Below are 25,323 nucleotides of genomic sequence, written 5' to 3'. Positions count from 1 at the left end.
ACACAAAACTATTCAACGTTGTTAAAAACACATGCGGACTGTGAAAAATTGCAGGAAGACCGTAGGAAATTGGAAGACTGGGCATCCAAATGGCAGATGAAATTTAATGTAGACAAATGCAGAGTGATGCATATTGGGAAGAATAATCTGAATCATGGTTATCCGATGCTAGGGTTCACATTAGGAGTAAGCACCCAAGAAAAAGATCTGGGTGTCATTGTAGACAATACATTGAAATGTTCTGCCAAGTGTACTGCAGCGGCCAAAAAAGCAAATAAGATGCTAAGAATTATTAGGAAAGGGATGGTAAATAAGACCAAGAATATTACAATGCCTCTGTATATCTCCATGTTGCAATCCCACCTTGAGTACTGCATTTAGTTTTGGTCACAGTATCTCAAAAAAGATATAGCAGAATTAGAAAATGATAAAGGAGATAGAACTCCTCTCATATGAGGAAAGGCTAAAGAAGTTAGGGCTCTTCAGCATGGAAAAGAGGTGACTGAGGGGAGAAATGATTGAGGTCTACAAAATCCTGTGTGGTGTAGAACGAGTAGAAGTGATTCAAATTTTTTTCTTTCAGAAAGTACAAAGACTAGGGGACACTCAATGAAGTTACATGGAAATACTTTTAAAACAAATATGAGGAAATAGATTTTTCACTCAGCAAATTCTGGGAGTCTTTGCTGGAGGACGTGGTGTCATGAAATGCCTAGCCCGCGGCACTTAGAGGGTCTATCCTCAGCACAGCTCAGGTCTGCCTGCACTTGCCACTTGTGCTCTACCAACTGGGTGACAACCGCCTCTGGGCAAGTCTCGTGCTCTCAAATTATCCCCAGTGATTCCTAGGGTACTGGGGCCACACTCCCAGTGGACCCACAGTTTCTAGAAAGCACCCACAGGCCCAACACACAAACCACCAGGATTCTTGCTCAGTCCAGACAAGCAGAGGCAATAAACTAAAAATGTTTATTGTCATAAAAAATTAGAACAATGAACAGAAAAGTTGCAATCAGCACAACAATAACAGGTAACTGAAATATGGATCAATTATAACACTATCTAAACATTTGTAAACTATCTAAATAGTACCTGGGGAGATCAGGACATATAGCTGCTCACAGGCTATCAAATATAACTGTTCACAGGGCCTTAGCAAAGAGATCTTTCTCTCTCTTCTCCCTGGCTAAGACTGGAGAAAAAGCCAGTACATCCTGGCGGAATTTGAGCTCCTGGTTCAATCAGAGCCCAGAACAGCAAATTTTAAAAGTAGCTGGCTACATCACTGCAGGTTAACTCCTTCTCTGCCTTAAACTAAAGAAGGAACAGTCATTTCTCTGTAACAGCTTTAAACATAAACATTCACCACCTGCTGGCCAAACTAACTTAGTAACATAGTAAATGACGGCAGAATGGTCCATCCAGTTTGCCCAACAAGATAAACTCATTTTACATGGTATACCCGAGCTTGAGTTGTCCTTGCCATTCTCAGGGCACAGACTGTAGATGTCTGCCCAGCACTGTTCTTGTACTAAAAGTTCTGAAGCTAACTTCAAAGCCCCTTAAACACGCCAGCCTATCCATATCTATTCAGTTGCGATCCGGGCATAGACCGTAGAAGTCTGCCCAGCACTGGTTTTGCTTCCCAATTACCGGCATTGTCACCCAATCTCTGCTAAGATTCCGTAGATCCATTCCTTCTAAACAGGATTCCTTTGTGTTTATCCCATGCACGTTTGAATTCCATTACCGTTTTCATCTCCACCACCCCCTGTGGGAGGGCATTCCACATATCTTCTACCCTTTCTTGAAAAAATGCTTCCTGACGTATCTCCTGAGTCTGCCCCCCTTCAACCTCAATTCATGTCTTCTAGTTCTACCACCTTCCCGTCTCCAGAAAAGGTTTGTTTGTGGATTAATACCTTTCATATATTTGAACGTCTGTATCATGTCACCCCTGTTTCTCCTTTCCTCCAAGGTATACATGTTCAGGTCAGCAAGTCTCTCCTCATACGATTTGCAATGCAAATCCCATACCATTTTTGTAGCTTTTCTTTGCACCTCTGAACTCCTGTGAATGCTGCAGCATCTCTTCCTCCTCCTTCCCTCCTCCTCTCTGGCATTCTGGGCATACACTGAAGAGCTGTGCTTGATGAACAACTCTTCAGCGTGTGCGCCAGGCACTAGAGAATGACACGGGAGCAGGTAATTGCAGTAAACTGCAGTAATCTGCAGAAAAAACGCAGGAATCGGAAACATTTTTAAAGTTTTACCACGGTGCAAAAAAAGGTTATTTCCCCACCCCGCAAGAACGGTAATAACCCCTGCACCCACTGTACAACAGACGCCTACCTTTTCCCCATCCTCCCTCCCTTCCTTCCAAGTCCGGTGTCGCTCGCTCGCTCTCCCTCCCCCTGGTTGCTGGGTCCTGTATCACACTTTCTCCCCCCCCCCCCCCTGCAAGCTCCGGTGTCACTCCCCCACCTCCCTCCCTCCATTCCCACAATGTTCAGTGTTGCTCGCTCTCCCACCCCCACCCCGCCGCTGGGTCCTGTGTTGCACTCTCCTTTCCACCTCTGCAAGCTCCAGTGTCACTCCTCCACCTCTCCGCTATACTTCCCTGCAGCCTTTCCATCTTCCAGGCTGCCGGCAGCATTAGCAATGTAAGCACGTTGCTTTTGCGTGGCCCGGACACCTTCTCTCTTTTGCGACTTCCTGTTTCCGCGTAGGCAGGTCGCTCGCTACAGGGAGGCTTCCTGGCGCGCAAAGGCAGCGTGCTTACCTTTCTATCGCTGCTGGGAGCCCGGAAGATGGAAAGGCTGCAGAGAAGCACAGCGGAGAGGTGGAGGACTGACACTGGAGCTTGCAGAGGGAGGACCTGGCGGCGGCAGCGGGGGGGGGGGGGGGGGGGGGGGGAGAGCGAGCAACACTGGACCTTCTGGGAATGAAGGGAGGGAGAGTGTCACCAACTTTGTGGGGGGAGGCAGGAAGATTGGGAGAGCGACACTGAACTTGTAAGGGGGAGGGAGGGAAAGCAACGCAAGACCTTGTGGGGAGGGGGGAGGGAAACACCACCAGACTTTGTGGGGGGGGGGCGGGGTGGTATGGAGGGAAAGCAACACCAGACTTTGTGGAGGGGAGAGGGAGGAAAGTGACACCGGACCTTGGAGGGAAGGAAGAAGGGAAAGCAATGTAAGACCTTGTGGGAGGGGGGAGGGAAACACCACCAGACTTTGTGGGGGGGGGGGCAGGGTGGGAAAGCAACACCAGACTTTGTGGAGGGGGAGAGGGAGGGAAAGTGGCACCGGACCTTGGAGGGAAGGAAGAAGGGAGAGTGACACAACCTTATAAGGGTAGGGCATGGGGTATAGGGCCTTGGAAGCAAGGGAATGAAAGAGAGAAAAGGATAGAGCTGGGGACTGATAGGGTGATGAGATCCAGTGGAGGGTAGATGAGAGCTAATAGGATGGGAATCTGGGCTAAGGAAGTGGGTGAAGGGGGTTTAGGAGACTGGAGATTAAGTGAGAGACAGAGGGAGCAATGGTAAAAGCTAGTAGGTAGATGAGAAGTGAAACAGAGACTAAGATGAGAGAAGGGATAAACACAAATAAGGGAGGGGGGATGGACATGAAATGAAAGGTCACTGCCAGACAGATGTAGAGAAGGAAGAAGCCAAGAGGAGAGAGAAGAAATGGAAATGCCAACGTGGAAAAGAATTTAGAGAAGACTGACATGTGGAAAGTGGAAAAGAGATTAGGACCAGCTCAGTTTGAAAAATAAAGGTAGAAAAGAAATACTTTTTAAGGACTGAGATGTGCCTGCTTTGTGAAACGTACGTCTTTTCTATTTTTGTATTTTGCAGAGTGCAGGAGAAAATACATTTCTGTTTCTCTTTTACCAGTGTTTACTTGGCTTTCTTGAGGGAGATCTCTATTTCAGTTTTTCTGTGGTTCCCTGTTTTGTACAGTGAGAAAAGTACTAAATGTGCTTGGAGTTGTAGAATGATTAGAAAAATTAGTGCTCATTATTGCTTGCTATGTGAATGAATATTCCATCACTGTTTCATTCCCAGACCAGTCCAGTATTATTACATTTTAAGGGCATTTGTTTTAATTCGTTTATGCAGTCCTTACATGCACATGATTTTGCTTTTTAAACCCAAAGGTAAATCTTAAGGGTGGTTAAACAGTGAGACTTCTATGGATAGGCACAGAGTTTGCGTGGATGGGGACAGAGTTCGTGAGTCATTCTCTACCAGGCACCATCCTCCTGCTTTACTTCCTCATGCTCAAAGCTAATAGTGCACATATCATTTGCATACTATTAGCTTTGAGCATGAGGAAGTAATTCCTTGGCGCTGTTGTGGCAGTAAAACTCCAGCAGATGCTCAAAACTCCAGTGCTGTTCTGAACAGCGCTGGAGAAATATTGCTGGAACAGCACAGAACAACTCCCTAATTCTTAGCGCTAATGAGATATAAATCAGGGGCGTAGCCAGACTTCGGCAGTAGGGGGGTCCAGAGCCCGAGGTGAGGGGGCACATTTTACCCCCCCCCCCCAGTGCCGCCAACCACCCCAGCCATTATCGACCCCCCCCCGGCACCGCCGACCCCCCACCACCATTGCTGACCCTCCCCACCGTCGCCTACCTTGCTGGTGGGGGACCCCAATCCCCGCCAGCCGAGGTCCTCTTCTTCCCACGAAGGCTTTGTTCTGTTTCTGACGTCCTGCACGTAGTACGTGCAGGAAGTCAGACTCACAGAAATAGAACGAAGCTAAGGCTTCGTTCTGTTTCTGTGAGTCTGACATCCTGCATGACCTCAGAAACAGAACGAAGCCTTCACGGGAAGAAGAGGACCTCCTCAGCTGGTGGGGATTGGGGTCCCCCGCCAACAAAGGTAGCCCACGGCGACAGCGGGGGAGAGTTGGCGGTGGGAGGGGGGTCAAGAGGGTCATCAGCAGGGGGTCCAGGGCCAAATCTATGGGGGCCCAGGCCCCCCTGGCCCCACGTAGCTATGCCACTGATGTAAATATAGGCGCACTCATAGCATTGAACATTAGGGAATTCAGCCTGAGGATTGTGCCTGGCACATGCGCTCAAGAGCTGTGTGTCAAACACAGCTCTTGAGTGCATGCCAAGACAAACTGGGGAGAAGGAGCCTGTGCTAAGAAGTGGAGGCCGGCAAGCTAAGCAGGTAAATAGCCTTGCTAGTGCTGATTCACATAACTCAGCCAGCACCAGACAAGAAGCAGTGAAGAAAACCAGGAGCTCAAAGTGATCCTAAACAGAAGGAAAAGATCCACCCCATCCGCTCCGTCCCTCCCTTCCTTCCTTATAAACTGCAGATCAGTGTATTTCGAGGAAATGTCAGACTTCTTCACTGCTGGATTTCTGGATCCCCAAGGCTGGGGATCTACAGCACAAACCCTCACCATCCATCCTCCCTGCACACCAAGCCTGGACCCACTGCACAGCGCCGGCAGGATGTGGTGGAGAGTGGTCAGTTTTTCTCTTGGCCCCAATGCCCAGACACCCTAACACCTGTTCCAAGCTGGCAGTGGTAAGGCAGCTTGGTTTTTTGCGCTGTTCTTCTGAGCATTGGGAGGGAATAGGAAATTACCTCACTTGACTAGATTAGCTATTTGTGCTGTCCTTTGGCGTGTTCATGGTGCCCCATGTTAGAACCCTCCAAGTGTTCTGCACTAGAAAATGCAGGCTCTAGTCCAGGGCTAATGGCCTCTAATGCCCGCATTTGCTTCTCTGAGCATCAGGGCCTTAGTGTTCTGCAGGCCAGGGTGACACAGCTATTTAGCCTTTTAGCCCAGATACAATGGTGGTAAGACAGGCTCTCTAGCTTTGGAATGATCAGAGGCGGGAAATTCAAACTGCTAAGACACTGTTTCAATGATGGGTCTCAGTTTTATAATCAGAGGAGGGTTTCTGCTGCCACCAGCCCATTTCTATTGCTCTAGCAGTTTCCTGTGTCTATCCTTTTCTGGAAAGTGTGGACTTTAGAACCTTCACCCAAAGCACGACAGCCCTCCTGCCTACATATGAGGTCAGCCTGGGGTTTTTTATTCTATTTGTGCATTTTATTAGAAGCACTGAGGATTCAGGCAACACTCCTTACTGCTAAATTCCTCAGGCTGCTACACAAAGAACATAAGCATGATTAATTTTGCATCTAAAACAAAAGACTGTTGCTCTGATGGTAATAAAGTCAAGCTGTGGACTGCAGTTGTATAGCCTGGAATGTGCTGCACTGCTGAGGTCTCCCTGTGCACCTTTGTAAGGAGAGATGAGTGGCTTTGATTGGAAGGTGACATTTTATTAATCTCTGTTGCAGCTCACAAACAGGCTTTGAAGTCAGGGAGTGGTCCAAAGCAAGCAGCTCCTGTTCATGAGATCAAAGCTCGTCTAATGCCACGTGAAGATCACCCAAACAAACCGCAAGCCACTCTGATTGTGAGCAGATCCCAGAGCCCACTGCCTCCAGTGGAGTGGAGGACTTACACCCCAGGTAGCCCTAATTTGAAGGCAACTCCATCCTCCCCAGAAAGAAGTGGCAGGACTCAGGGGTCCAGAAACCTCCAGAGGCAAACAGATCCCCGCAGAGCCAATCCAGCCAGGTAATTAATCAGATTACAGATCCTGATCCACAATTTGTTTTGCCATCAGTTGTCAGAATGGCTTGTGAAGTAACCTGTGCACACGTGCACAGCAAACGAGGGTCACATCCCTTAGAAACAAAGAGCTGGGAAGAATAACAAGCCTTTATTGCCCACTCTCCTTTCCTATTGATGGGCTGTGCAGCTTGTAAGCTATGTAGCTATAAACTCTCTTTCCTTGGACTCCTCTGTGCTTATCCCAGGTATTTTAAAATTTACTTCTTTTTTTTCTGCCATTTTCACTGAATCTGGACAAATGCAAAGTGATGCACATTGGGAAGAATAATCTGAATAATAGTTACCTGATGCTAGGGTCCACCTTAGGAGTCATTCTAGACAATACACTGAAATCTTCTGATCAATGTGTGGCGGCAGCCAAAAAAGCAAACAGGATGCTAGGAATTATGAGGAAAGGGATGCAAAATAAGATCAAAAATATTATAATGCCTTTGTATCGCTTCATGGTGCAACCTCACTTTGAGTATTGTTTTCAATTCTGATCACCGTATCTCAAAAAAGATATAGTGGAATTAGAAAAGGTTCAAAGAAGAACAATCAAAATGATAAAAGGGATGGAACTCCTCCCATATGAAGAAAGGCTAAAGAGGTTAGGGCTCTTCAGCCTGGAAAAGAGATGGCTGAGGGGGAATATGATTGAGGTCTACAAAATCCTGAGTGGGTAGAATGGGTAAAAGTGAATTGATATTTCTTTCATTCAAAAAGTACAAAGACCAGGGGACACTTGATGAAATTGAATGTAAATACTTTTAAAACAAATAGGAGGAAATATTTTTTCATTCAAAGATGTGCTAAGAGCAGTTAGCATATCTGGGTTTAAAAAAGTTTTGGACAAGTTTCTGGAGGAAAAGTCCATAGTTTGTTATTAAGATGGATACGGGGGAAGCCACTGCTTGCCCTGGGATTGGTAGCATGGAATGTTGCTACTAATTGGGATTCTTCCAGGTACTTGTAACCTGGATTTGCCACTGTTGGAAGCAGATTACTAGACTAGATAGACAATTGGTCTGGCCCAGTATTGCTTTTGTTATGTTCTTGTTATGTTCTAAATCATGGCGGCTTTCACCACTTAAGGAGAAACACTGATCGCCACAGGCAGATCTCACCCTGAATATTCATTGCTGGGCCATGTCTGGATACTGGCATTGAATATCTGGTACTAATTTCTTCTATGCTGATCCTGGCCATTATTCCACCAGGATTAGCATAAGACCCTGGAAGGAGCAGAAAATGGTTGGAGGGAGGGGAACAGAGTAGAAAATGGGTCTGTAGGAAGTGTAGAGAAAAGGAACAGAGTAGAAAATAGGGGGAGAAGGAGAACAGAGCAGATGACTATGATTGGGGGGGTAGGGGAATAGAGCAGAAGATGACTGGGACTTGGTGACTGAATGGGTGCGTGGTAGGGAGCAGAGCAGGGATTCATGGATAGGAGAGATGAGTGAAAATTTTGAGAGCATGGTGAGTACTTGACAACTGGTAAGTGTATGTGGGGGAATGTGATTGGTTGGGAGAATGAGTGAGGGTGTGAAATAGGGGGTAAGAGAAAGGGAATGAAGTGTAGGGAAATATTGAGACATGGTGTGGAAGAATGGAGAGAGGCTGAGAGGCACTGAAAACGAATAGGGGGTACTCTGGAGGGATATGAGAGGTTTCTGAAGGGGTTGAGTGAAGGCAGAAATGGGGTTAAACAGATGGTGAACAAGAGGCAATAGGAGATAGGATAGAGGGTAAGGTAATAATGACCTGGAGGTAAGGAAAGGAAGAAGAGACAGGGATGAGATTGGTGAGGAGATAAGATGCAATGGAGGGTAGGTGAGGACTAAGAGGGTGAATATAGAGGATGGGAATTGGGGACTAGGGAGTGGATAAAAGGTGGGGGAAAGGAAAGAGACAGGGGGCAATGGGAGTGCTGGAGAGGGGGTGAGAGGGAACTGGGAAAGCCATTAGGTAGATGAAAAGGAGGAGACTAAGGACTAGATGATGAGAGAAAGGGAGAATGAGGGTAAAATCAAATAGGTGGATATAAACTCAGAGAAGATAAATGTGAACCCCCCCCCCCCCCCATAAAAAGGAAAGATCAGTGCCAAACAGATATAGAGAAGGAAAGGAAGAAGACAAACCTGGTAAAGAATTTAGGAGAAGACTGACACAAGAAAAGTGGGAAAGAGATTGGTACCAGCCGAATTAGAAAAATAAAATGCCCAGACAACAAAGGCTGCAAGAAGGGAATATAGTAGACACTGGGCTAGATGGACCATTGGTCTGACCCAGTATGGCTATTCTTATGTTCTGTTCTTATGAGATGCTGGATTGGGTTAGGGGAAGAGAGGGGAAGTATTGGAATGGGATGGGGAAGATGCTGGCTTAGAGAAGGAGGGAAGAGAGTGGAGATGCTAGATCAGGCAGGGAGAATAAAGGGATATGGGAGGATGATGGACAGGGGGATTGAAGAGTGAAGGAAAATACTGGACGAGGTTAGGATAATAGAGGGAATATTCTGGAGTAGTAAGAAGGAAAAGGGAGGTGTTGGACAATGGGCAGGGATGGGGACAGAAAGGGGGATATGCTGGACATATAAAGGAATAAGGAGATGCTGACACAGAAGGGGAAGAGGGACCTAGAGAGATGATTGATATAAGAAGGGAGTATAGTGATGGGGAGGGATGCTGGATGGAGGTGGAGGAAAAAGGATATGCTGGATGGAGTGGGCAAGAGAAGGTACTGGTCAGATGAGTGAAAATAGAGGGCGCTGTACAGAAGGGAGGAAAGAGACAGAGAAAGGGGAAGGTGCTAGAAGAGAGGGGAAGTTAGCAAAAAACTGGAGAGCAACAGGATGAGGAATGGGATGACTGGGAGGAGGGAGATGGAAAGCTAAAACTAGATGGAGCAAAAAAAAAGGAAGATTGAAGACTGAATAATAAGAATAATAAAGTCTGAGAAGATGGAGGATCAGAAAATAAATGGAGAAAAGCTGAAAGGAAAAGATCAAAGTCAGAGATGGATCTAAGAGAGGAAATGAAGAAGACAGGAAGAGAGAGAGAAGTAGCAGATGAACTGGAGACCTTGGAAAGAAAGTTAACAAAAGACAGAGGAAAGCACAAACTGGAGACTGGGACAAACATGATCAGGAAAAATAAAATGACCAGACAGCAAAGGTACAAAGAATTTTATTTTTAATTCAGTGAATGGAAAATGTTAGTTTTAGAGTAAATTTACACTGCTTTTTTTTGGTCCCTTTTACTACGCTGTGCTAAAACATGACCAGCGCTATCCCCAGCGCAGGGCTATCCCAAGGGCTGAGGCCACTTTTACCATGGCAGTAAAATTGGCTCATTTTCCCTTTTAATGGCCACGTATTAATTTTCCCATTACCATGTGGTCATTAGCGTGTGAAAACTTACTGATACCTATTTTCTAGATGGTAAGAGTTCACGTGCTAATCTTGCACTAATCGGTTAGCGGTCAGCAATGTTGCACTAACTGATTTGTATAAAACACACCTTCTCTCCAGCCCCAGACATCACCCAGTGTGGGAAGCACATGCCAATTCTGAAACTTCCGTGGGACGCCCGAGCCTGCCCCACGGTAGAGCTTTTTAACCTGCAGTAAGCACGTGTTAGTGCCCCTTTATCTTTTGCAGAGTGCAGGATGCTGTTTCTATCTCATTCTCTAGGGTTTCACTGCATGCAGAGTGTGGCTTCTTGGGGTTTAAGTTTAATTTCTGTTTACATATTTATATTTTAAGTGGATATAATTATTTGACTCTCAATAATGGTGACATTCGCCTCTGATGCAGGCACTGCGACGCCAAAACATGTTGGGCTGTTGTATTAACGGTTGTTGAAGTCTTGATATATACATCTGAAACCACCTTTTTTTCTTGAAAGACTTTTAATAAAATTTCATTTGAGCCTTTTGAGCTGCCCTACTGCTCCTTTTGTTCTCTGCAATTGTTTTGCACTTGATTATTACATCTCTTGCTCTGTGACTTATGTTGATGGAGGGCAGCTGTTGGGCAGTGGCGTACCTAGGGTAGTTGACACCCGGGGCCGGTCATTTTTTAACACCCCCCTCCAAAATCCAGTACTAGGCATACCGAGAATACAAAACACTCAGGACCTATAGAGCAATTCTACCATACCATAAGCAGTCATTTCTATGAGTCACACAAGGAAAAGGAAAGCATCTTAAACACTACAGTGAGCACTAGAACATCAATTCACCTATTGTAAAATGAAACCAGACAGAATAGTACAGATCGTCGATCCTGCACAGTCAAAGCCATGTCTTTTTCACAAACACAGATACACCCTAAACCACTATAGAACAAGTAATCATAAACTTTCTATTTAGACAAAAATTAAACTGAACCCCCAAGAGGCCAGACTGAGCATACAATGCAACACCACAGAAACAGAAAATGTCCCCTAGTACTGTACAAAATATAAAGACAGCAGATGTAAATTTGAAAAAAACTACCAATTCCAATCACCATTTTACAAATTAACAAATAGAAATAAAACAAATATAGAAAATAAAATACCATTTTATTGGACTAATACATTTAGCTGTCAGAGGCCAAAACCTTCTTCCTCAGGTCAATACAATATAGCGAATGATACATACCTGTAGCAGGTGTTCTCCGAGGACAGCAGGCTGATTGTTCTCACGACTGGGTGACGTCCACGACAGCCCCCACCAACCGGAACAAAACTTCGCGGGCGGTCCTGCACGCAGGGCACGCCCACCGCGCATGCGCGGCCGTCTTCCCGCCCATGCGCGACCGTTCCCGCTCAGTTGAATGACAAGCAAGAATGAGTAAAATGCAACTCCAAAGGGGAGGAGGAAGGGTAGGTGAGAACAATCAGCCTGCTGTCCTCGGAGAACACCTGCTACAGACAGGTATGTATCATTCGCTTTCTCCGAGGACAAGCAGGCTGCTTGTTCTCATGACTGGGGTATCCCTAGCTCTCAGGCTCACTCAAAACAAGAACCCAGGTCAATTGAACCTCGCAACAGCGAGGGTATAACAGAAATTGACCTACGAAGAACAAAAGAGTGCAGCCTGACCAGAATAAATTCGGGTCCTGGAGGGTGGAGTTGGATTTAAACCCCAAACAGATTCTGCAGCACCGACTGCCCGAACCGACTGTCGCGTCGGGTATCCTGCTGGAGGCAGTAATGCGATGTGAATGTGTGGACAGATGACCACGTCGCAGCCTTGCAAATCTCTTCAATAGTGGCTGACTTCAAGTGAGCCACCGACGCTGCCATGGCTCTGACACTATGAGCCGTGACATGACTCTCAAGAGTCAGCCCAGCCTGGGCGTAAGTGAAGGAAATGCAATCTGCTAGCCAATTGGAGATGGTGCGTTTCCCGACAGCGACCCCTTTCCTATTGGGGTCGAAAGAAACAAACAATTGGGCGGACTGTCTGTGGGGCTGTGTCCGCTCCAAGTAGAAGGCCAATGCTCTTTTGCAGTCCAATGTGTGCAACTGACGTTCAGCAGGGCGGGTATGCGGTCTGGGAAAGAATGTTGGCAAGACAATTGACTGGTTAAGATGGAACTCCGACACCACCTTTGGCAGGAACTTAGGGTGAGTGCGGAGGACTATTCTGTTGTGATGAAATTTAGTATACGGAGCATGAGCTACTAGGGCTTGAAGCTCACTGACCCTACGAGCTGAAGTAACTGCCACCAAGAAAATGACCTTCCAGGTCAAGTACTTCAGATGGCAAGAATTCAGTGGCTCAAAAGGAGGTTTCATCAGCTGGGTGAGGACGACGTTGAGATCCCATGACACTGCAGGAGGCTTGACAGGGGGCTTTGACAAAAGCAAGCCTCTCATGAATCGAATGACTAAAGGCTCTGCAGAGATAGCTTTACCCTCTACACACAGATGGTAAGCACTAATCGCACTAAGGTGATTTCTTACTGAGTTGGTCTTGAGGCCAGACTCCGATAAGTGCAGAAGGTATTCAAGCAGGTTCTGTGCAGGACAAGAACGAGGTTCTAGGGCCTTGCTCTCACACGAAATGACAAACCTCCTCCACTTGAAAAAGTAACTCTTTAGTGGAATCCTTCCTAGAGGCAAGCAAGACACGGGAGACACCCTCAGACAGACCCAACGAAGCGAAGTCTACGCCCTCAACATCCAGGCCGTGAGAGCCAGAGACTGAAGGTTGGGGTGCAGCAACGCTCCGTCGTTCTGCGAAATGAGAGTCGGAAAACACTCCAATCTCCACGGTTCTTCGGAGGACAACTCCAGAAGAAGAGGGAACCAGATCTGATGGGGCCAAAAAGGCGCTATCAGAATCATGGTGCCGTGGTCTTGCTTGAGCTTCAGTAAGGTCTTCCCCACCAAAGGTATGGGAGGATAAGCATACAGGAGGCCGGTCCCCCAATGGAGGAGAAAGGCATCCGACGCTAGCCTGCCGTGTGCCTGAAGTCTGGAACAGAACAGAGGCAGCTTGTGGTTGGTCTGAGAGGCGAAAAGGTCCACCGAGGGGGTGCCCCACTCTCGGAAGATCTTGCGTACCACTCTGGAATGGAGCGACCACTCGTGCGGTTGCATGACTCTGCTCAGTCTGTCAGCCAGACTGTTGTTTACGCCTGCCAGGTATGTGGCTTGGAGGAGCATGCCGAACTGGCAAGCCCAACGCCACATCCCGACGGCTTCCTGACACAGGGGGCGAGATCCGGTGCCCCCCTGATTGTTGATGTAATACATTGCAACCTGATTGTCTGTCCGAATTTGGATAATTTGACAGGACAGCCGATCTCTGAAAGCCTTCAGTGCGTTCCAGATCGCTCGGAGCTCCTGGAGGTTGATCTGAAGATCCTTTTCCTGGAGGGACCACAGTCCCTGGGTGTGAAGCCCATCGACATGAGCTCCCCACCCCAGGCGAGATGCATCCGTCGTTAGCACTTTCGTAGGCTGTGGAATTTGGAATGGGCGTCCCAGGGTCAAATTGGTCCGAATGGTCCACCAAGTGCAGTGAAGTGCGGCAGCTGGTGGAGAGGCGGATGACATCTTCTAGATTCCCGGTGGCTTGAAACCACTGGGAAGCTAGGGCCCATTGAGCAGATCTCATGTGAAGACGAGCCATGGGAGTCACATGAACCGTAGAGGCCATATGACCTAGGAGTCTCAACATCTGCCGAGCTGAGACCTGCTGAGACACTCTGGTCTGGGAAGCGAGGGACAGGAGGTTGTTGGCCCTCGCTTCGGGAAGGGCCTGGGCCGTCTGAGTATTCAGCAGAGCTCCTATGAATTCCAGAGATTGGACTGGCTGGAGATGGGACTTTGGGTAATTTATCACAAACCCCAGCAGCTCCAGGAGGTGAATAGTGCACTGCATGGACCGGAGAGCTCCTGCCTCCGAGGTGTTCTTGACCAGCCAATCGTCGAGATATGGGAACACGTGCACTCCCAGCTTGCGTAGATACGCCGCAACCACCATGAGGCACTTGGTGAACACCCGTGGGGCAGAGGCAAGCCCAAAGGGCAGCACACAATACTGAAAGTGCCGTGTGCCCAGACGGAATCTGAGATACTGTCTGTGAGCTGGCAGTATCGGGATGTGAGTGTATGAGTCCTTTAAATCCAGGGAACATAGCCAATCGCTTTTCTGAATCATTGGCAGAAGGGTGCCCAAGGAAAGCATCCTGAACTTTTCTTTGACCAGGAATTTGTTCAGGCCTCTCAGGTCTAGGATGGGGCGCATCCCCCGTTTTCTTTTCCACAAGGAAGTACCTGGAATAGAATCCCTGCCCTTCCTGCCCGGGGTGGCACGGGCTCGACCGCATTGGCGCTGAGAAGGGCGGAGAGTTCCTCTGCAAGTACTCGCTTGTGCTGGGAGCTGAAGGACTGAGCTCCCGGAGGACAATTTGGTGGAGAGGAGGCCAAATTCAGGGCGTATCCGCACCGCACTATTTGGAGAACCCACTGGTCGGAGGTTATAAGAGGCCACCTTTGGTGAAAAAGTTTTAACCTCCCTCCGACTGGCAGATCGTCCGGTACGGACACTTTGATGGCGGCTATGTTCCCATGGATCCAGTCAAAAGCCCGTCCCCGGCTTTTGCTGTGGCGCAGGGGGCTGCTTAGGCGCACGCTGTTGACGGGAACGAGTGCGCTGGGACTGTCCCTGTGCCTGATGAGGCCTTCGGACCGGCTGGGTGTACCTACGCTTGTTGTAAGCGTAGGGCGCAGCCTGCCTGGCCCGGGAAAAACGTCCACAAGCTGAGGTGGATGCTGAAGGCGCCCGGTGGGAGAGCTTGTCGAGGGCGGTTTCCCGCTGATGTAGTTGGTCCACCAACTGCTCGACCTTCTCGCCAAAAATATTATCCCCCCGGCAAGGGACGTCGGCCAGTCTCTGCTGAGTGCGATTGTCCAGGTCAGAGGCACGCAGCCATGAGAGCCTGCGCATCACTATACCTTGGGCCGCAGCACGAGATGCCACGTCACAGGTGTCATATATACCCCTGGACAGGAACTTTCTGCACGCCTTCAGCTGCCTGACCACCTCCTGAAAAGGCCTGGACTGCTCCGGGGGGGGAGCTTGTCGACCAGGTCCGCCAGTTGCTTCACATTATTCCGCATGTGGATGCTCGTGTAGAGCTGGTAAGACTGGATGCGGGTCACGAGCATGAAAGATTGGTAGGCCTTCCTCCCAAACGAGTCCAGAGTGCGAGACTCCCGCCCCGGGGGCGCCGAGGCGGTATCCCTCGAACTCCGTGCCCTCTTGAGAGCAGAGTCCACGACCGCCGAGTCATGAGGCAATTGGGGCCGCATCAACTCTGGGTCTGAGTGGATCCTGTATTGGGACTCCGCTTTCTTGGGGATGGTGGGGTTAGATAACGGTCTCAACCAGTTCCGAAGCAGTGTCTCCTTGAGGACATTGTGCAACGGCACCGTGGAGGACTCTCTAGGTGGTGATGGATAGTCGAGGACCTCGAGCATCTCAGCCCTCGGCTCATCCACAGAGACCACGGGGAAGGGAATGCAAATAGACATATCCCTGACGAAGGAGGCAAAGGAGAGGCTCTCAGGTGGCGAGAGCTTTCTCTCAGGTGAAGGAGTGGGGTCGGAGGGAAGGCCCACAGACTCCTCTGAGGAGAAATATCTGGGGTCCTCCTCCTCCCCCCACGAGGCCTCTTCCTCGGTGTCGGACATGAGCTCCTGCAGCTCAGTCCTCAACCGGGCCCGGCTTGACGTCGAGGCACCGAGACCTCGGTGGCGTCGTCGAGCGGTGGACTTCCACGCCGGCGGGGATGAAGCTCCCTCCATCGACGGGGACTCCACCTGTGTGGCGGTCGAGACCGGCGCCACAAGCGGCGTCGGCGGCCTCGGCACCGGGCTAGAGCACGCCGGCGCCTCCATCAACGGTGCCGAGGGCGCAAGCACCCCCGGCGCCGGCAGTCTGGCGCATCAGCCCTTCCAGGATCCCCGGAAGGATGGCTCGGAGGCACTCGTCCAGGCCCGCTGTCGGGAAAGACGAAGGGGCCGGTAGAGGTGTCGGTGCCGGAAGCTGCTCGGGTCCAGGAGACGGCACCGAAGTGCTGGCACCCTGACGTGCTGATACCTCTACGACAGAGGGGGACCTCTCCTCTCGATGCTGCCGCTTCCTCGGTGTCGACTCATCACTGGCGCCGGGAGCCGGATGCGTCGTGGGCGACCGATGACGGTGTTTCTTCGCCTTTTTACGGTGCCCGTCATCGGCACTCGGTGGGACAGAAGAGGAGGAGGTGGATCCCCCTCGGCCTCCAGCGATCGGGTCCGACAGGGTTCGGTCCCGAGGGCCCTGGGTAGAGGGAGTGACCGGAGCCGATTGCCCACGCGGCCTCTCACCCCTGCCGTCTCCGGAGAGCCGGTGGACCGACGGGACCTGTTCTCCTGGGGTCGATGCCGTCGGTGCCGATTTCGTGGACATCGATACTGGTACCGAAGATCCAGCCGTCGATACCGATGCCGTCGAAGTTGACGTCGAGGGGCCGGCGCAAGTTCCAAAAAGACGGTCCCGAAGAACTTGCCTCACTACTTGTGTCCTTTTCCGGAGACCGAGACACAAGGTGCACGTCTTGGTATCGTGCTCCGGCCCGAGGGACTGGAGGCACCAAGCGTGGGTGTCGGTCTGCGAGATATGCCGGCCGCACCGACCACACTTCTTAAATCCACTCGGGACCTTCGAGGACATCGACGGAAAAATCGCGTCGGCGAAGTCAAAGTCGTCGATGGTGGCGGTAAAAATCACACCTCGAAAATAAATCGACCGCGCGGTCACAAGGCCGCAACGAGACGCCCCCGCTAAAAGATGAGGGAAAAACAAAGTTCAGCGTTTTTGTTTTTTTTTACACAAAAGAAAAAGAGAAAAACGGAGAACGAAGAAAAAAAGTTCGCGCGAAAACGCGATCCGGTTTCCGGGGCTGACAGAGAGACGAACGCGGCTCTGTCCAGCGTGGAAAAGAAAAGACTGAGCAGGAACGGTCGCGCACGGGCGGGAAGACGGCCGCGCATGCGCGGTGGGCGTGCCCTGCGTGCGCGACCGCCCGCGAAGTTTTGTTCCGGTTGGTGGGGGCTGCCGTGGACGTCACCCAGTCGTGAGAACAAGCAGCCTGCTTGTCCTCGGAGAAAGTGTGTTACAGTGTCCTAACCTGACCTGAGGAAGGGGGTTTTGTTCTCCGAAAGTTAGTCAAAATGTATTAAAATTAGTCCAATAAAAAGATTACCTTATTTACATGTTCTATTATAAACATTTATTAACACAGCTACAATACTACTTTATCCTAAAGCAAAAAAAAATAAAAAAATATATTTTATTTACAGTTTGTTGTCTCTGGTTTCTGCTTTCCTCATCTTCTTTTCACTGTCTTCCTTCCATCCAGCATTTGTCTTCGTTCTTTCTCTGCCATCCAGTGTCTGCCCTCTCTGCTGTCCCCTCCATCCAATGTCTGCCCTCTCTCCCTGCCCTTTCCATTCACTGTCTGCCCTCTCTCTCCCCCCCTTCCATTCACTGTCTGCCCTCCCTCCCCCCCCCCCCCATCCATCCAGGGTCTGCCCTCCCTCTCCCCATCCATCCATCATCTGTCCCCTCTCTCTGCCCCTTTTTTCAGCCCCCAGTTCCAGCCCTCTTATCCCACCTGTCCCTAGTTCTAGCCCCAGCCACATCTCCCACTTGCCCCCCCCCTTTTCAGCCCCACTATCCCACCAGTCCACAGTTTCAGCCCCAGCCCTTTTCTCTCACCAGTCCCGAGCTTCAGTCTCAGCCACTTCTCCCTGTCCCCTTTTCAGCCCCCAGTCCCCCCAGTTTCAGCCCCTCCCCTTTTCAGCCCCCAGTTCCAGCCCCCTTCATCCACATGCCTTGCATTAGGGACCCCTTTTCAGCCCCAGACCCATTTTCCCACCAGCCCCAGGCATGGCTCCCATTTTCTCGCATGGCCCCTTCCCCACCCCCCTTCTCCCCACCCATCCCCTTCTCCCCTCTTCTCCCATCTGAGACCCCCTCCCCTCCCCACCCCAGTCCCCTTCTCCCATCTAAGACCCCCCTCCCCACGTCCTCTTCTCCCATCTGAGACCCCCCACCCCCTTCTCCCCACCCCAGTCCCCTTCTCCCCTCTTCTCCCATCTGAGACCCCCTCCCCACGTCCCCTTCTCCCATCTGAGACCCCCCTTCTCACCACCCCAGTCCCCTTCTCCCCTGAGATCCCCCTCCCCACCCCAGTCCCTTTCTCCCCTCTTCTCCCATCTGAGACCCCCCCACCCCCCTTCTCCCATCTGAGATCCCCCTCCCCACCCCAGTCCCCTTCTCCCCTCTTCTCCCATCTGAGGGCCCCCTCCCCAGACCCCTTCTCCCATCTGAAAACCCCCTCCCCAGTCCTCCTCTCCCATCTAAGCCCCCCCCCCAACTCGACCCACCTACCACCTTCGTCAGCGACAACAGCCCTCGTCTCCTGCCTCCATCCTGTGCCTTTAAAGAAAAATCTGAAAAGCGGCATGGCAGGCAGCACTTCGCGTCTGCCCTGCCTGCTTGTAAAAGAAAGCGGCAAATCTCGTCGAAGCCACTGCTGTTGGGCAGACTGTTTAGTTAGAAATCCATCATCAAGTGCACTCTAAGGCATTATTTAGAAGTATATCAAGCACTACTCACACCTATATGCCTAGTGCCCACCCACTGACTAGAACTGGGAGGTCCAGACCGGCCCTGGTGCCATCTTAGCCAGTCCAATTTTCAGGATAACCCTAGTCAATATCCATGGGATACATCTGCATTCATCAGAAGCCCGCTGTATGCAAATTTATGTCATCTGTATTCAATATGGATATCCAGAACACCCAACAAGTTCTGGGGTTAACCAGGACAGATTTGGGAAAACTTATACTAGAGTAAGTGGTTCTCAACACAGTCCTTGGAAGGCACCAGTCAGTTGGGTTTCCATGACATCCCCAATGAATATGCTTGAGGTACATTTGAAATTGGGTGGGTGTGCCCAGGAAACACCTGAATTGGAGAAATCACTGGATGCATATATACTAGAGAGATTATGAGGCATATTTTCAAAGCACTTAGCCTTCCAAAGTTCCATAGAAACCTATGGAACTTTGGAAGGCTAAGTGCTTTGAAAATATGCCTCCATATATACACTCAGATGAGCAGAAATTGTTCCATGGAAAAGAGAGGGGCTAAGCTGCTGTATATGCTAATGCCAACACAGCCCATTCACTTTGAATGGGCTGTGTCAGCATTGCCATGCGACTTAGTAATCAGGGGGGTTAGTTTAGGTTTTCCCACTATGGAGGCACTCAGTATTTTGGAAATTCTGTCAGACCCATCTTGGTTAAGACCTTCTAAGTGAACAACATTTCTTTTCTGTGTTTCAGGGGGAGTGAATGTTTTTCTGCTGTTCCACAGAGACAACTATTAGGGGATGAGAGAACTGCATCTCAGCAAATCACTTCCCGCAGGAACAGTCAAGATAGCTCCTGTGTCTCAGTATCGTCATTGACATCTCATCTAACAGGAAGTGAGGAAGAGACCGACATATCCTTTGAGTCTCCATGCAGAATGGAGAAGGAGAGGATTCCGGTACATCCTAGAAAGAAAGAAGTAGTAGTAAAAGACAATAGACTCATACAGACCCCCATGGCACAGGTGACTATATTAAGAGACAGTGCCCAGGTGGTGCCAAAATTAAGTGCCCAGAAGAGTCATAAGCTTCAGGAATCACGGGCACAAGGTGCTGCCAGCCCCATCAAGCAGTTTTACAGCTCTCTCCAGCCAAGCAGCAAAGGAGCTGTACAGAGCTTGAAGACAAAGCCATGTGGAGTTACAAGAAGCATTCAGAACCCTGAGATTGTGCACACTTCCTCCCCAGTTAAGCAGTTTTTACCGAAAGCAGAGAATCAAATGAAGATCACAGTCAAATCAGTCCCAGCAGTCAGCAGGCCACCCACTCCTAGTAGAAACTCCTACAATAGTGAGTCCCAAGCCATAAATGGAAATAAAGTCCTAGATGGTGATTCAGTGAAAGTTACTGCACATCAGAAACTTAAGACAACACAGAGTGTAGATGTTTTTCAGGATCAGAGGGAATACCTCAGTGTCAAACAGGAAAGATCACCTTCCACAATTCAGAGTAATACAAATAGACTGAATTTGCCAAAACAGGGACATAATACAGAATGGTCCAACCCAGCTTGGGAAACGGAATCTGAAAATGGCAATGGAAACTCTAGTATTGAAAGTTTCTCAGACAGGGAGTGTACACCGTTACTCATCAACCCAGAACAAGAGAAGCAACTGTACAGAAGCCTGGAGGATGAGATCTTGTCCAACATCAAGGTACTGAAGGGGGATTCTGAAGAAAGCAATAATCTAGAGAATGAGCCTGGAGATTCGACATCTGAACACAGTACTTTGAGCAATACAGAAACCCATAATTATAGTACATTAGAAGTTTCCAAGTCCTCTGGGTCCTTGTTTCCAGTTTCACTAAAGAGCTTGGGTGAGGGAGTGCCGCGGAGTGGTGTGTATATAAATACGAAGTGGCAAACTGAGACAGGCTATGATGATGTAGTTGCAGAACTTTCTAAGGGCCATAGAAAACTCAACAAAGTAGATGTGGAGAGCTGGATTGCCAAGGTTCCTCCAAAGGAGAGGGTGAAAGTTCGCCAGGAATCAAACAATTCTCTTCCCAATAATATCAAAACAAAAAAGGAGCCTTTGGAAATGGAAAGAGTCTATTCCAAGAGGAAAACAGTCACCTGTGAATCCAAAGTTTTTCTTAGGCCAAGAAGATTGCCTTCTCAAAGAGCATATAGAGCTTCCACAGAAGTCAACAAAAACGTTGTGACTTCTCATACTATATCTGATGAACAGAAGGCTTTCCATCTGCCTCCTGACCAAGCAGGGACTCTTGAGGGTTTTAAGCCCAAGAGGTGCCTGAAGAAGCCTGAGAGAGTGCCCTCTATTTATAAACTAAAACTCCGCCCCAGAATCCGTCCACGAAAGGATAACAGACCTGAAAAACAGCCATCTAGAATCCCCACCCCAGTGACATACAGGCAGTTGAAAAAGACAGTCAAAACCAAAGGTCTTGAAAGAAAGCGAAGCAGCTGTACTTCAAAGCAACAGGCTCGAACACTTCCAGGTGCCAAACATCGACAGACAATTCTGAACAATGCAGGCCATGTAGAGGACACAGAGTCTGAAGAAGACATCTCAACACATGTTAGGAATTCTGGGAGAGTGGAAGAAGAAGGAAAGAGTTCATGGAAAGCAGAAGAAGATGAGGAATCATGGGTCTGATGGCGGTGGTGATGGTGGCCTGACTCTCCATGGCACAAAATAAAAAAATATTATTTGTATTCATTTTATTAAAAGTGTGAAGTTAAGATGACTCCAGTCACAGGAGGGGTGAAAGGGGGAGTCCAGCCAGATCTCTTGAGATTTATACTTTTGTGTATCTTATTGAAGAAGCAGGAACTACAGACTAGAATTCTTTGAAAATGAAAATTCCAAACCTGAAGTAAATCAATCTTTATGTGGTAAATGTGTAAAAACTCACATTGATATGCACTTCAAAGAAGATCATCAATTTCCATTATATTCAGATTAAGAGCTTAGACCATTATCATCATCCTTTTGATCATGTAATCTAAAGTCCACCTTGGTTATTCTTTGATTGATCTAGATAAAATTGCATTGTGTGATATCAGGTGGCTACTACCTGTGTGTCAAAAATGTGGAACTTAAATATAGAAGATCTATGAATGTGTAATGGAAATTAATGCTTGAAATCAATGTTAGCATAGAAGAAGGTCTCTTAAATTCCTCCCAAGTATTGCATTTACAGTGGTGGAAATAAGTATTTGATCCCTTGCTGATTTTGTAAGTTTGCCCACTGACAAAGACATGAGCAGCCCATAATTGAAGGGTAGGTTATTGGTAACAGTGAGAGATAGCACATCACAAATTAAATCCGGAAAATCACATTGTGGAAAGTATATGAATTTATTTGCATTCTGCAGAGGGAAATAAGTATTTGATCCCCCACCAACCAGTAAGAGATCTGGCCCCTACAGACCAGGTAGATGCTCCAAATCAACTCGTTACCTGCATGACAGACAGCTGTCGGCAATGGTCACCTGTATGAAAGATACCTGTCCACAGACTCAGTGAATCAGTCAGACTCTAACCTCTACAAAATGGCCAAGAGCAAGGAGCTGTCTAAGGATGTCAGGGACAAGATCATACACCTGCACAAGGCTGGAATGGGCTACAAAACCATCAGTAAGACGCTGAGCGAGAAGGAGACAACTGTTGGTGCCATAGTAAGAAAATGGAAGAAGTACAAAATGACTGTCAATCGACAAAGATCTGGGGCTCCACGCAAAATCTCACCTCGTGGGGTATCCTTGATCATGAGGAAGGTTAGAAATCAGCCTACAACTACAAGGGGGGAACTTGTCAATGATCTCAAGGCAGCTGGGACCACTGTCACCACGAAAACCATTGGTAACACATTACGACATAACGGATTGCAATCCTGCAGTGCCCGCAAGGTCCCCCTGCTCCGGAAGGCACATGTGACGGCCCGTCTGAAGTTTGCCAGTGAACACCTGGATGATGCCGAGAGTGATTGGGAGAAGGTGCTGTGGTCAGATGAGACAAAAATTGAGCTCTTTGGCATGAACTCAACTCGCCGTGTTTGGAGGAAGAGAAATGCTGCCTATGACCCAAAGAACACCGTCCCCACTGTCAAGCATGGAGGTGGAAATGTTATGTTTTGGGGGTGTTTCTCTGCTAAGGGCACAGGACTACTTCACCGCATCAATGGGAGAATGGATGGGGCCATGTACCGTACAATTCTGAGTGACAACCTCCTTCCCTCCGCCAGGGCCTTAAAAATGGGTCGTGGCTGGGTCTTCCAGCACGACAATGACCCAAAACATACAGCCAAGGCAACAAAGGAGTGGCTCAGGAAGAAGCACATTAGGGTCATGGAGTGGCCTAGCCAGTCACCAGACCTTAATCCCATTGAAAACTTATGGAGGGAGCTGAAGCTGCGAGTTGCCAAGCGACAGCCCAGAACTCTTAATGATTTAGAGATGATCTGCAAAGAGGAGTGGACCAAAATTCCTCCTGACATGTGTGCAAACCTCATCATCAACTACAGAAGACGTCTGACCGCTGTGCTTGCCAACAAGGGTTTTGCCACCAAGTATTAGGTCTTGTTTGCCAGAGGGATTAAATACTTATTTCCCTCTGCAGAATGCAAATAAATTCATATACTTTCCACAATGTGATTTTCCGGATTTAATTTGTGATGTGCTATCTCTCACTGTTACCAATAACCTACCCTTCAATTATGGGCTGCTCATGTCTTTGTCAGTGGGCAAACTTACAAAATCAGCAAGGGATCAAATACTTATTTCCACCACTGTAAGTAAGATGCATGCACTGATAGGGCATTAGATAGCAAAGCAGGAGAACTCCTGGAATATGTTTATCTCCTTCCCTTTCAGGTATCCTGCTCTCTATATTTGGATAATTAGGGAGCTGGATCAGCTCTTAAATATAATTCAAAGCATCTGTTCTCAACCCAGTCCTAGGGACATGCCAAGCCAGTCTGGTTTTTAAGATATCCACAGTGAATACGCATGAGGTAAATTTGCATGCACTGCCTCCATTGTATGGAAATCTATCTCATGTATATTCATTGTGGGTAGCCTGAAAACATGACTGGTTTTGTGTGTGAATTGAGAACCCCTGTTTGAGGGATAAGGAAATTTTTTACCCATGATGAAATCCTCTAGTACTGCATGGTGCAATGAGCTAATAAGAGGACAGGAAGAATAACTTTCAGAAGATTTCACATGAATAAACCGGTTAGTAATGTGCATGACAACTTGTTAGAAAATTGACACAGTATAGGTAAAAGCTTGTATATATGTTATCACGGTGTGTAAACTTTTAATTGTGGGGAAAAGGAAACAGGGTTGGTTTTTTTTGGGGGTGGGGGGATGGAGGGAACGGACAGCGATTCCTTTTGAAATCCTCATGTATACTTTCACGTAGAAACTGGTCACTCGCTTCAAAACAGATACAAACCCACATTCCTCCGAAGGCCTGAATTTACATAGGAGATCTCAGTGGAGAATTTCCCCATGAAAATTAGCTTATAGGTCAATGGACAGTTCAAACTTACTTCAGCTGTGCAGAAGGAGCAGATACCAAAGGAAATTCATTAATATCCCCTACTTTCTAGTCACATGAAATTTCTTCAAAAACTGTTACTCCTCTCAAGGCATTTCTTGCAATTGTTAACAGGATGAGCTCACTTATTCCAGCCAAAGTTGCCATCTGGAGCTCTCTACCCTCATAGAAGCAACAAAAACCTTCACTCACTGCAACTAGCTCCACACTCCATGGACTACCATGGACACCAAGGAGCCCCAGCTCATTCCTCCACTCCGCTTTCATTACCCACAAACCTGCCTTCATCACATTTTGCACCAGCTTCAGCTGTAAGAGAAAAGTATAAAAATGTAAAGTACTAAAGTATCAATCCTTACTTGATAATGGGGTGAGTATTTCTATTGAGCATATGAATGACAGAAACAGTTCAATGTGTGCGGGTCAAGTGTGGTTTCCATTTTTTATTATCACATGGGCCCTGGCAAGGCTCAGACCTGGTGATTCTTTCTGGATGGTACATCATGTAATTGTAGAAATGGTGACAATCAAATTAGCTTTTGTTACAATCAGCAGAAAATAGCTTTTTGTCATAGTAAATTAATTTTGTTTGCAATGTTAATTGTCCAATCTGTATATAAGGCTGTTTTAAAAAAACATATACCCACGAAATATATAAACAAAGCTAAAACTTGTGCATGCATTTTAATTGTATAATGAGCCAATTAGAGCTGATAATTGAGATCTTAACAAGCAATTATTGGTGCTAATTTGATTTAATTAGAATTTATGCGTGTAAATTTTACACATGATCCAAAACGGGGACACGGCCATGGGTGGTTTCGTTGGTGTAAATAGTCATGCCTAAATGTAGTCACAGTTCCCCGGTGCTAGGTTCTATTGTATAAACCGTGTCTAACTTGGGGGCCCTTTTACTAAGCG

At 48.1% G+C, this 25,323-nt stretch overlaps 1 protein-coding gene across 1 annotated transcript in view; it reads left to right on the top strand.

Annotated features, from left to right (window-relative positions):
• The window catches only part of GAS2L2 (growth arrest specific 2 like 2), an 86,257-nt gene extending 64,238 nt beyond the window's left edge, over positions 1 to 22,019 (top strand). The window contains exons 5-6 of the mRNA XM_030185617.1: positions 6,347 to 6,629; positions 19,566 to 22,019. Of these exons, the coding sequence (XP_030041477.1) occupies positions 6,347 to 6,629; positions 19,566 to 21,492 (2,210 nt within the window). The 3' untranslated portion in view covers positions 21,493 to 22,019. The remainder of the gene's footprint in view (positions 1 to 6,346; positions 6,630 to 19,565) is intronic.
• The last annotated feature ends 3,304 nt before the right edge of the window (positions 22,020 to 25,323 follow it).

The sequence above is a fragment of the Microcaecilia unicolor genome, chromosome 13 (genome assembly GCF_901765095.1).
Source record: "Microcaecilia unicolor chromosome 13, aMicUni1.1, whole genome shotgun sequence".
NCBI lineage: Eukaryota > Metazoa > Chordata > Amphibia > Gymnophiona > Siphonopidae > Microcaecilia > Microcaecilia unicolor.
The sequence above is the reverse complement of the archived record's forward strand: the minus strand, read 5'-3'. Positions and strand labels throughout refer to the sequence as shown.